At 35.4% G+C, this 13,828-nt stretch overlaps 2 protein-coding genes across 13 annotated transcripts in view; one reads left to right on the top strand and one right to left on the bottom strand.

The window, feature by feature from the left end:
• Positions 1 to 13,828, bottom strand: part of Fili (Fish-lips) — a 603,882-nt gene that overhangs the window by 210,006 nt on the left and 380,048 nt on the right. The window lies entirely within an intron of this gene.
• Positions 10,050 to 13,828, top strand: part of LOC137243186 (uncharacterized) — a 116,517-nt gene continuing 112,738 nt past the window's right edge. The window contains exons 1-2 of one of the 4 annotated variants that reach the window (XR_010950469.1): positions 10,050 to 10,186; positions 10,246 to 10,740. Coding sequence is in view for 1 of the 4 variants with exons in the window: in XM_067770558.1 (XP_067626659.1) it covers positions 10,144 to 10,149 (6 nt within the window). In the remaining 3 variants the exon portion in view is untranslated. Of the gene's footprint in view, positions 10,187 to 10,245; positions 10,741 to 13,828 lie in introns of those variants that run through there. The other 3 variants (XM_067770558.1, XM_067770561.1, XM_067770560.1) reach the window with 3 other exon arrangements.

The following is a 13,828-nucleotide window of genomic DNA, read 5'->3' on the forward strand; positions in this document are numbered from 1 at the left end:
TATTCAGCTTACGGATTTACTGAAATTTGCCGCGTCTATCTGTTGCAAAGATTGAGTGTCTTACTTGCAGCAAGCGGTTTGTAGGTTGTTGGCAGGTTTGATAGATTGGATTTTTCAGGTGTTTTTGGCTTAATATCGCCGCTTGGGTCCCCCAAAAGTCTTGGCATTTGGTAAAATGTTACTGCTACTTTTAAAAAGCTGGGATATTTTTGAGCAAGTCAAGGTATGCATTTTGCAAGGAGCATATTGTTTAGCTGGTTGATTGGTGTACCGCGCAGCAAGCAAAATTCCTCGGCCCAGAACAAAAAATCCAAAGTTTGATATACGCTTACCTAAATATACAACAACAATCTAACTAAATGTTTGTTGAGCACAACAGCTTGAGTTAGATACAATATTTCTACTTCGTACTGCAACAACAACCAAAATAAACTTCAGTTCAAAATTATTAAAATCAGTGCCATCATTGCTCGTAGCGCCAATAACCCTAAACTCTTGTGCCTGACAAACAAAAGTCGTTTCACTCAATAGCGCAAGTAAAATGTACTACGCACGTCAAAAATTCGCTTTGAGTTATTGCGTCAATGAGCAACCATTGCGCTGGCACCGTCATTGGCGCCATGCAATTTACATCACTAACAAGAAAGGAAGGCTAAGTTCGGGTGTAACCGAACATTACATACTCAGTTGAGAGCTATGGAGACAAAATAAGGGAATATCACCATGTAGGAAAATTAACCTAGGGTAAGTAACCCCGGAATGTGTTTGTATGACATGTGTATCAAATGGAAGGTATTAAAGAGTATTTTAAGAGGGAGTGGGCCATAGTTCTATAGGTGGACGCCATTTAGGGATATCTCCATAAACGTGGACCAGGGGTGACTATAGATTTTGTTTGTACAATATTGGTATCAAATGAAAGGTGTTAATGAGAATTTTAAAAGGGAGTGGGCCTTAGTTCTATAGGTGGACGCCGTTTCGAGATATCGCCATAAAGGTGGACCAGGGGTGACTCTAGAATTTATTTGTACGATATGGGTATCAAACGAAAGCTTATAATGAGTATTTTAAAAGGGAGTGGGCCTTAGTTCTATAGGTGGACGCCTTTTCGAGATATCGCCATAAGGGTGGACCAAGGGTGACTCTATAAAGTGTTTGTACGATATGGGTATCAAATTAAAGGAATTAATGAGGGTTTTAAAAGCGAGTGACCGTTAGTTGTATATGGGGAGGCGTTTTCGAGATATCGAGCAAAATGTGGACCAGGGTGAACCAGACCATTCATCTGTCGGGTACGGCTAGTTTATTTATATACATATCAAATGGAAGCTGTTTAAGAGTACTTTGATGCTCGGTATTTTTCGTACCCCTGGGTGACTAGGGTCTCGAGATATAGGCCAAAATGTGGACTCGAACACCCCTAGAATGTGTTTATACAATATGTATATCAAATGAAAGCTGTTGATGAGTGCTTTAGTACAGGGAGGTTTTCATACCTATTGGTGACTAGGGTCTCGGGATATAGGAAAACGTGGACCAGGGTAACACTAGGATGTGTTTTTACATTATGGGTACCAAATTGAAGCTGTTGATGAAAGCCTTAGTAGAGGGTAGTTTTCATACCTATTTCTGACTAGGTTCTCGAGATATAGGCCAAAACGTGGATCAGGGTAACACTAGGATGTGTTTTTACATTATGGGTATCAAATTGAAGCTGTTGATGTGTGCCTTAGTGCAGAGTAGTTTTTATATCGCTGGGTGGCTAGGGTCTCAAGATATAGGCCAAAACGTAGACCCGGATACCTCGAGAAGGTGTGTGTAATATGGATATCAAATGAAAGCTGTTGCTGAGAGCTTTAAAGTAATTTCCATTGTCATATTCGATTTAGTCGCATCAACCTGGCAAAACTGATAAATAAGCATGCGAAGCCGAAATAAAGACATGAATTAATAATACCCACATACCCATATACGTATGTACGCCCTATTCGATTTGCCTGAAATTTGGTGTATTAATTTGCCTGTATTAGTAATTACGGTCCTTTTTTCCGGGCACTAGACCAGAGACGGACTGGGATTGGGATTAGGACTATGACTGGGGACTAGATTCGGAGTGGGACTGGGACTCGGAATAGGACTGGAACAAATTACATAGTACCCTCTGGGACTGGCAATAAGTGATGAAGAAGAATGAGAAGAACTTGAGAGAAGAGAAAAGAGGGAAGGAAAAGGAGACTGAGAAAGAGATAGGTGAGACGAAATAGAGATAGATGAATCGAAAAAGACGGAGGGAAGAGTGAATAAAAGGACTAAGAAAAATATAAGAGGGGGGAGGCAGAGTTAGGCAGAAAACGCTTATTAAGATGTATGCAGATAGACCAAATTGAGGGCAGAACAACGTCTGCCGGGTCTGCTAGTATTCAAATAAAATGAATTGATAGCTGAAGAAAGATAGCAAAGGCTCCACTTTTTAGTATTACCATTTGTATGTACCCATGAAAGAAAATTTCAGTTTTTTTTTATCGCAATTATAAGCATTTATTTATAGATAACACAAAAAGAAGTATATTGTCATGTCGACTGCTGAATGAAATATCACCATTTCTCAGCTACCATTTCGAAAAAACTCTATCTTAGCAAAATAATAGCATTCAGCAGTCGATTTAAACCAACACCCTGCAATTATATTCTTATCGATTGACCTAAAAATGCTCGAACATCTGGATCACTTAAAACTGTAAAAACATTGGTGGACTCGACGTCCGTACAATGCGGATTAGATGAGGCCACCGCATAAAGTCTTTTGGAGAAAACGGCCGGTGCTCCAAGATCTTCAACGCACACATCATCCTTTTCATGATGAGTACAAATCATTGATGATGTAAAAGTTATTCCTGCATTTCTATAAAGATTCTCACAATAACTAAATGGTAATGAAGACAAGCTAGTAGATTCTAGCCTCTGTGCAATTGTCCAACCCCATCCACCAACTCGTAATATTACTTCCTTTAGAAATAAACCAGAGCGAAGTTCTATTGGTATTATATCTATTGTTTTATCCTGGAGGTTAAATTTTTCACATTTTAGCACAGCAACATCTATATGTTTTGTTTCGTCATCATACTTTTCTGGAATACGTATCTCCATCACATTTTTAAGGTGTCCATGTACGCCTTTATCACATAAATCCGTTATGCCAGCTGCAACAGTTACAAAGTCCACACCTAAACGAAACACGCAACTTGCAGCTGTAAGCACCATCTCATCAGTGACTAACGAACCAACACAGACATATACTTGGTTATAGTGTATGGATACTAAATATGGACTCATTTTTATTTTCGCCCCCCTGATGCCTTTGTTGGGAGCTTGAGAATTAGTATAAGTTAATAGGCAGCTAATCATAACAAACAAACACGCGAAATATTTCCCCAAATTCATTTTAACAATTTTTTTTTGCTTAAGACTATTTCCTTCGCTTTTTAAGTATAAACTACACCAAGATTAATTTTGTGGGCGCTATTTATACATAATTGGGTCGTGTGAAAGAAAAATAAATAAAAATAGATTCCAGGAATTTGAACAATAAAAACAGTTCTATATTTGAATTAAAGCTTTAATAGAAAGGAAAATTTGTTTCTCACTAAACCCAATTAACCTGAGTAAATTTTTGGTTAGAAGTGCCTAATTAAAATTTCAATGCCCTTAATGATGAAAAATACAAAATTTGTATTTATACAGCTTTTTGAAATGATTTTTCTATAGACGTTTCTTATTATATTAGCTTTATATTTTTACTACCCTTTAGTTGCATAGATATTGAGTGTGAAAGATCCCATTTGTATGGGAGGTGCCACGCCCAGTTTTCCGATTTAAAAAAAGATAGGTATAGGGAAAGGGACTTACCATACATAATGTCCCACCTTATTTCAGTAGTCTAGCATTAATACTTCCTAAGATATTCAGTATGAAAGATCCCATTTGTATGGGAGGTGCCACGCCCCTTTTTCCGATTTCGAAAAAAGACCACAAGAACCATGCGGAGTCATGTACCTGACCTGTGTGTAAATTTGGTTAAAATCCGTCCACGCGTTTGCGCGTCAAGCCGTGTCAGGAAAAAAGTGTTTACTTTTTATAATATGTATAGAATAGATAAGATAAGATGGATCACTTATCGTTTTTAACTAATCAACAATTAATCATTCCATCAATCATTTGCACATCGAGACACGCATAATACATCAATAATAGATAAAATATAGGTTTAGTTCTAATTTGATTGTCACATAATTTCAAAAATGCTCTCCAACCAAATCAGAGTAAAACATGTAGATCCCGTTCCTACAATTTGTGGGAAAAATTAAAAAGCAGCGCATGACAAATTTGAAGTGAAACTTCGGAAATTCATTGCTTAGAAGTAGAACACGAGGCTCATGGTAAATTTCCAAAATGCGTCAAGAGATTGCAGCTGTTCTAATGATGTTTGTTTAAAGCTAAGAAATATTCTAGAAAGTAACCGCACGCGCACGCATACATATGGATAATGTCAATACGTGCTTTTTATCAGCAAATAAGTATGTACCATAAAAAAATTATTTTTCTAATTTGAAATGATTTGTCACCTTGGATTTTTTTCTCAAAACAATGATACGGTGATTCAATTTCTAGAGGTTTGTTCTTCAATGACGGCAGAGCTTTGACACTCCCAAATTGAAAAATCTGGACGGGTTGCTTATACGAAGTAAAGAAAACGGGTAATAATTCAATCCCCTTTAGCGAAAATTGTAGTAGAAAAATACCTTTAATAGTATATTAGTAGTGATAATAAATTTGTAAATTCCAACAGGTTTTGGAGGAAATAATTCATTTTCTACTAAATATTTCGTGAATTGATAAAGAGTTACGTTGGTTTAGAATTTTATTCAAAAATACACTATATAAAAATTTGTTTCAAAAACTCCCTATATGAGCATAAGTTCAATGCATTTTGACATAAGAGGGAGTTAATGAAAAGCATTATGAGGCGTTCTTCAATCTAATTCGAATATAGGGCGTTTTTGTGACAAATCATGAAATGGGAAGTTTTTGAAAAATATTTTGAGATAGGATGATATTGAAAAGGCAGCCGACATGGTCTGACAAAAAAAAATAAAAGAAAATGGCTTATTGTCTTAGAACTTTATATTCCGGTATTCACTTTGACAGAAGAGTTCAGCTTTTATGCGGTCCAGCTACACAGGGAGTATTCACCTTTTTATTCTGAAATTTCGGAAAGCTCCTTTTTGTTAAGAATTCATGGAAGTGTTCCGGATAAACCGTTAATTTAGAGTATTCGGAACACGATCGTTTGATACTACCTCATGGGGTCCGCAGATAAATAATATTCAAAATATAAACCGATTCACCATATTCTTAAATGGAGACGAATGTTCCGAACAAGTTAACATACTCAATGAGTACATTTCGTTATGGCATCTTCATTATTTACTAATGTCATTTTTACGTGAATCGATGCACGATTCCTTGGTGTCCGTACTTTTCATAAAACCGAAGTTCAGCCACACTGATAGATCATGGATTCTAAAGAATTATGTAGTTCAGTACTTATCGGGTATTTGTAAACTGATTGCTTCCTATTTCTGCTACTAATATTTTTCGAAAAATCGCAAAGAAACAACACAGTTAACAGATGTCAATTCGATTTGGGAGCAAAATGGCTGCAATTGTCAAAAAATTTGTCTGTCGAGCAAACTTCTTGGGTTTTTTTTCTCAAAACAATGAGACATGCCTCACAAGTAAAAAAAAAAAATATAAGGCGCGATATCTTTAGGAGGATATTTAAGCCAAGCTTGTCCATTGATTTGTCCTCCAAATTAACGGAACGGGGCCTACATGTTTAATGCCAACTCCCAACGGCATCTATAGGGAGATGAATTTTCACTCGAGAAGCTTTTTATGGTAGAAATACACTTGGAGTGTTTGTCAAACCACTGCATGGGACGACGAAAAGAATTTTTTTTTTCTCAAACAAACAAAAAAAAAAAACAATTATCGCTTTTACAACAGTTTTTTGAAAAAAAAACAACAATATTTTTGGGTTTTGGGGAGTGTTTTGGTAGAAAAATTTACCCTTTCGCCATTTTTTTAATTATTTTTTGGGTATGCGTAGTGGAACTTTTTTTCCTGAGCCCAAATCCTATCGAAAAAGCGATGGCGCGATATCGGTTAACTTTCGTCCATACAAATCGACCCAACCCAATGACTATGCTATAGATATTCTTTTACACAACATTTTTGCAGGAAAGTTTAGATACCAGAAACTAATTTGTATATAGAAATAATTTGTATATAAAATTTCCTGCCCCTAATTCTTTGAGGAAACTCCTTTAAAGGTATGCAGTTTCAGAAATTAGTATGTACATTAGGGTGGGTCAAATTTATTCTTGAAAAGGCACATCTAGTTTCTGCACCTATGGGTCATTCTGAGTAATATTGTCCATGGGACTATAGGTCTGAAATGAATTTCGAGTATCCCTAATTTTGTTAGAAATTTTTATATCCCAATCCGAATCCGAATTTGACATTTATTTTCATGTATTTTATTTGTGAGAGCCGCTATTCGGATTGGGATATAAAATTTTCTAACAAAACTAGGGAAGCTCGAAATTCATTTCAGACTTATGGTCCCATGGACAATATTACTCAGTATGACCCATAGGTTCAGAAATTGGATGTGCACCTGAAGTTTTCCCATCTTTTTTCCCCATACAATTTGATCCGCCCTAATGTACATATGTACATATATTCCTTCGAGGAATTTAGGGTATGGGCAATAATTTTTCTTATTAGGCAAGGAACTGTTCTCTTCCAATGCCTATCATCAATATAGCTTTTGGTGACAAAATTTGGCTGCGAAAACTTCCGTGCGAAACAAAAAAATCCATTTATAATATTTCTGACTATTGTTTTTTGACAGCTGAGTCAACATGGGTGAAGTCAGAGTTAATATACACATGCACATGAACAGTTAACTGTGTGGGATGTATTTAAGTATTTTGCATAATTGGTCTTTACATACATATATTTCAAGGTTACATACATATATATAAGGTTATAGTTAGAAATAAGAAAATGTAATAAGTAAAACCAAAATGGGGAAATTTAAGATTAATGGATGCCAACATATATTTTGTTATGGTTAACAATGCCTCGCCAATCAAGTGGCGCGACTTTCACGATATGTCTCATTATGGAAGTCGCTTGTAGAGGCATTAACCCAACATCACAATTGAGAGGGTAGTTTAAGTTCTAACCCTTTCGAAATTATGCTAGATTGACGCGCCACTCCCGAGGATGTTTGCTTTCTTCTTCTGCAAGAATTTGATATTTACTTCTAATGAGGTGGTAGTTAACTCGACGTGGCTCAGCAAAGGAGTTACCGACACTGTATGAGTAAGGCTGATAGCCCCTCTGAGCTTTTTCAGGAGTGCCAAAGTTTATCTTCCAATTATGGGGCCCTATCTTACTAAGTCAGAGGAAAGTGAACCAAATGCTGTACGGAGGTAGAGCCTCCAGCATATTCAGTTTACGGATTTACTGAAACTTGCCGTGACTATCCATTGCAAAGATTGTGTGTCTTACTTGCAGCAAGCGGTTTTAGGTTGTTGGCGTGTTTGGCAGATTGGATTTTTCAGGTGTTTTTGGCTTAATACCGCCGCTTGCGTCCCACGGAAGTCTTGGGATTTGGTAAAATGTTACTGCTACTTTTAAAAAGCTGGGCTATTTTTGAGCAAGTCAAGGTATGCATTTTGCAAGGAGCATGTTGTTTAGTTGGTTGATTGGTGTTCCGCGCAGCAAGCAAAATTTTTAGGACCAGAACAAAAAAGCCAAAGTTTGAAATACGCATACCTAAATCTACAACAAGAATCTAACTAAATGTTTGTTGAGCACAACAGCTTGAGTTAGATACAATATTTCTACTACGAAATGCAGCAACAACCAAAGTAAACTTCAATTAGAATTACTAAAATCAGTGTCATCATTGCCCATAGCGCCAATAACCCTAAAATCTTGTGTCTGACAAACAAAAATCGTTTCGCTCAATAGCGCAAGTAAAATGTACTACGCCCGTCAAAAATTCGCTTTGAGTTATTGCGTCAATGAGCAACCATTGCGCTGGCACCGTCATTGGCGCCATGCAATTTACATCACTAACAAGAAAGGAAGGCTAAGTTCGGGTGTAACCGAACATTACATACTCAGTTGAGAGCTATGGAGACAAAATAAGGGAATATCACCATGTAGGAAAATTAACCTAGGGTAAGTAACCCCGGAATGTGTTTGTATGACATGTGTATCAAATGAAAGGTGTTAATGAGAATTTTAAAAGGGAGTGGGCCTTAGTTCTATAGGTGGACGCCTTTTCGAGATATCGCCATAAGGGTGGACCAAGGGTGACTCTATAAAGTGTTTGTACGATATGGGTATCAAATTAAAGGAATTAATGAGGGTTTTAAAAGCGAGTGACCGTTAGTTGTATATGGGGAGGCGTTTTCGAGATATCGAGCAAAATGTGGACCAGGGTGAACCAGACCATTCATCTGTCGGGTACCGCTAGTTTATTTATATACATATGTAATACCACGAACAGTATTCCTTCCAAGATTCCAAGGGCTTTTGATCTCGCCCTGCAGAACTTTTTCATTTATTTTACGTAATATGGAAGGTGCCACACCCATTTTACAAAGCCTTTTTCTAAAGTTATATTTTGCGTCAATAAACCGATCCAATTACCATGTATCATCTCTTTTTTCATATTTGGTATAGAATTATGGCATTTTTTTTTAATTTTTCGTAATTTTCGATATCGAAAAAGTGGGGGTGGTCATAGTCGGATTTCGGCCATTTTTTACACCAATACAAAGTGAGTTCAGATAAGTACGTGGACTGAGTTTAGTAAAGATATATCGATTTTTGCTCAAGTTATCGTGTTAACGGCCGAGCGGAAGGACAGACGGTCGACTGTGTATAAAAACTGGGCATGGCTTCAACCGATTTCGCCCTTTTTCACAGAAAACCGTTATCGTCCTAGAATCCTAGCCCCTACGAAATTTCACAAGGAGGGGTAAATTTTTGTTCGACTTATGGCATTAAAAGTATCCTAGACAAATTAAATGAAAAAGGGCGGAGCCACGCCCATTTTGAAAATTTCTTTTATTTTTGTATTTTGTTGCACCATATTATTACTGGAGTTGAATTTTGACATAATTTACTTATATACTGTAAAGATATAAACTTTTTTTTTTTTAAATTTGACTTAAAGTTTTTTTTTTTTAAGTGGGCGTGTTGGTTCTACGATTTGCCTAATTTTTATTAAGCATATATATAGAAATAGCAGTAACGTTTCTGCCAAATTTCATTATGATATCTTCAACTACTGGCAAATTACAGCTTGCAAAACTTCTAAATTACCTTCTTTTAAAAGTGGGCGGTGCCACGCCCATTGTCCAAAATTTTACTAAGTTTCTATTCATCGTCATAAGTTCAACTCATCTACCAAGCTTCATCTCTTTATCCGTCTTTATCGCACTTTTTCGATTTTTCGAAATTTTCGATATCGAAAAAGTGGGCGTGGTTATAGTCCGATATCGTTCATTTTAAATATTTAAAATTTAAAATTTACTCAAGTTATCGTGTTAACGGACGGGCGGACGGACGGACATGGCTCAATCAAATTTTTTTTCGATACTGATGATTTTGATATGTGGAAGTCTATATCTATCTCGATTCCTTTATACCTGTACAACCAACAGTTATCCAATCAAAGTTAATATAATCTGTAAGCTCTGCTCAACTGAGTATAAAAACATCAAATATTTGAATTTTAACGACCTAAAAAATGATCCTGACGCAAGGGGGGTTTAAACCCCCAAACCCCCCGCGCTACGCCCCTGCCTAGAAATATGCGAACGAGACAGCAGAGAGTATAAAAAGAACGAAATCTGAGTAAGCAGCAATTAGTTTGATTTAAGCACGCTATTGGTTGTGAAGTTAAGTGTTACTGTGAAGTACTTCAAAGTAGTCTAATAAAGACCGTTTTTGCATTATTGGATATTGGAGTTATTTATTCAACAATTTAGCGATATGAACGTTAGTAGGTGTAAAATAAGAGGAATTGCCCTAAACAGTATGTATGCAGGTATTTAACTTAAACGGTTTTCAAAGCTTCAAATCAAACATCAACAGAAATCAGCTGTACTTATTTGCTATATGCGGCTACGATGTCACCATCAAAATTATGAAAGAAATCAGCTGTCAATCAATTAAAAGATACAGCACTGTCATCTAGCGTTGTGTAGTGCAAATGCAGTTGTTCAACAGCTTGCCGGTAATGCAGTGCAAATATTCACAATAGTGCCATAGTACAAATAGAAAAATTTGTGTGCTCACAATCGTTTATTTTTACCAAATTATTTTAATAAAATACAGCTAAACAAAAGCACTACGACGAAAATTGTCCAAAGCCAAAAGGTATCCGCACATAAAAACAGCAATTAGAAATAATATATATGGTGATATATAAAGTGTTTGCAAAAGCAAAGCACGCTGTTATGTATTCAGGTTTGAGCTGAAATTTGTTTCTTGAAGGGTTTTATTGGGATTAGCAGTTTTGTACAATATTTGGTTAGATTTGCATATAATAATCAGTTGCTAAAAAAAAATAAAATATATAAAATAAAAGTAAGTGGCTTAAAATAAAATGAAATAAACTAAAATCAAATTTAATTTAATTTAATTAAATACAATAAACTAAATTAATTTAAATCCACTTTTGATCAACGGGATAACTTTTACTCATTTGCTATAGAAAGGTTTTGAATTTATCATCGAAAAATAATCGAGATGTTACCAATTTCTCATCGGAGTATTATCGAAATTTTTTTATCAAAAATTTATCGATATGTTATCAAAAGGAGATCAATTTGTTTTCAAAGACTTAAATACTTGTTTTCGTATTAACGATTTTTTATCGAAAATTTATCGATTTTGCAATCAAAAATGTATCGATTTGATACCGAAAAGTTATCGATTTGGCATTTACCTATAAAATTTCAATATAAAATCGATTACACATGTTTAACCCTTCGAAAGCAAGCCGATAACAAATCGATTGAAAGCTGAAAATAAATCGAAATTTTAACTAAAATATTTTCATATCAATATTTAACCGATAATAAAACAAAAAAAAAAAACAAAGCTACAAAAGGGTTAACCTCGAAAAGTATACGGAAAAAGTTTCAATTTTGTAGCGAATTGCATAAGCTTTGTTATCGAAAAAGTTTCAAAATTTGATTTAGCGTCTTATACGATGGTAAAAAGCTGTTAAGCTCGAAGTGCTTTAGTGTTTGTAAATGTGCAGTTTACACATTTGTTTCCAACTGAAATCGCAGAATAACTTAATTTAAGCAGATATGTATATATGTAAATCACAAAAAGTAAAAGTGGGAAAATAGTTATTGCTCTCAACTTTCGCTGAATTTTTTCTTTTTTTTTTTTTTTTGTTGTCAACCTTGACTCTGATTTTATTTCAAACCCCTTTTTATGCATGTGCATTAGGGTGGGTCGATTTGTATGGACGGAAGTTAACCGATATCGCGCCATCGATTTTTCAGCACAGGAAAAAAAGTTCCACTACGCATACCAACAAAAAAATGATTTTCGAGCCTCCGAAATTTCTTTTTTTTTATTTTTTTTCGACTTTGATTTTTAAGGTTTTTTTTCATGACCTACTAAAAAAAATTTCATATGTATACTAGTGAGTTGCAATTATTCATCTTTTAAGGTTATTAGTGGACTAAGCAAAAAATGAGTATTAGTGCGTATGCAAACAAAGAACATCAAGCACTTATATCCACTAACACACATTTACATAATCATGCTTCGTAAAATTAATAACCGCTCATAAGCCACGAAGCAGTTCAGTACTCAATTGACTTATTGAGCAAGAAAGTCAACTGTGTTATACGAAAAGACTAATTGGAATAAGTAAGACTAATAGTGCAATAAAATGAATATGGTCATATCAGTCTTCTGACGCTAGTAACACAACGATGTGCACGAAACTAAACTGAATACAGCGCCAAAGTAAAACCGATGATAAACGAAGTATACAGTGTATTACACACGAAATCAAAGTGCTACTGAGTTAAAGCGACTTACAGTTTACACTCAACAATGTCATATACCTATGTATGAGACATATGTGTTACGGGGCACTCGTATGTATTTTCTATTTTGTGCTAATCACTTATAGTATTTGTCTGTTCTTGACTAAGTACACATTTAGACACAATTTTTTCGCTCACGACTAAGTGCACTAATTTTATTAGTACTCAAAGCAGATCTCTGATGTATACCATGGTATAAATATTACCAGGTAAAACCATTTACTCTTCTTGGCGGCCATAATGGTTTTTTGATTTTTAAAGAAATTTTAAAATCACTCTCTTAAACTTTGTGGAAATGCCAAACCAAAGAAAATACAAAAAAATTGTTGGTATGACATTTTCACTTTTTTTATTGCCCAAAAAATAAAATGCTTCAAATTAAAGTCTTCCCCCACCTGCTTTTCGGAACTCAGTGGAAATCTTCCCATAACTTGCCCTTGCCAGCAAAAGCGCTGTAGCTCTTCGCATTTTAGCTAAACACCATCATCCAGTTGGAGTATGATAGTTTGTGGAGGCTGAATTTAACGGCTGAACGGCCAAGGTCTGCCACCGTGGTGTACATTTAGTGTGCTGGCCTATCCATCAAAAATATTTAAGAAAATTGCTATAAATGGTAACGATTGTCCCTCGGTGGTAACAATTGTCCTTAGGCGAGCCAGGTCGTATAAAAATGAATACACTATACGTAGCCTTTAAATTGGATGGAAAGCTAGACCTTAATCTCCTCGGATATATATCACACCAAATTGTTATTATTAGTAGGTACATATGTATATCTTACGTACACATTGGCACAGCAATTTGTTGAAGAAAATTCCTCAGAAGAGGATCGTGTCCTGATGCTTCTTTTTGCGGGAAACCACAATACTGTTCTGAATTGAAAATTCTGGAATGCGGTTGACCGTTGAGATTTCTTTTCCATCAAAAAAAAGTTATTTCTACCAATAAAAAATTCGGGTTTGGAGAATATCATAATATTAATGTTAGAACGCAAAATACCGAGAGAGATGTCAAAAGACTCGTATTGACCTCGACAACAATAATCCGAAGGCCGAAAATAAAAATTTCAGATTGTTCAAAAGATATTAGCGAAAAATCGAAAAATTACCCCGGAGTATTCCGAAACCGATGGCGGCATCCATAGTATTTCTGCGCAGAACACCTTTCTGCATTGGCGGCCTTTCGCCGCGCTTATAAAAAATTACCTTGGGTGGGTGCAACAACGGTTCGGATACCAAAACTATATCCACACAAAATACTTACTTATGTTCACAATTTTTTTTTGTGGGTACCACAAAATCATCAAAATTACAACAACCACATGAAAAATTTTGATACCCCTCTTGATATTTTTGGACTTGTATTAAGAGTGTCATGCTGTCGTATAGAATTACCAAATATATTACAGTTTCTTATATTTATGTTATGAAAACAAAACAAAAATAAAAAAATAAAAATGTGAGAGCAGTGAGAATTAAAAAATTTTTTTTAAACGTCAAATCGGCTCTCACGGGTTTTACCTTGTAATATTTATACCACGATGTATACCCTGTCCGACCCAAAAAGGTCCGCCAAAAACTTTGGCGACAACAGAAAAAAAA

The sequence above is a fragment of the Eurosta solidaginis genome, chromosome 3 (genome assembly GCF_040869045.1).
Source record: "Eurosta solidaginis isolate ZX-2024a chromosome 3, ASM4086904v1, whole genome shotgun sequence".
In the NCBI taxonomy this organism is placed as follows: domain Eukaryota; kingdom Metazoa; phylum Arthropoda; class Insecta; order Diptera; family Tephritidae; genus Eurosta; species Eurosta solidaginis.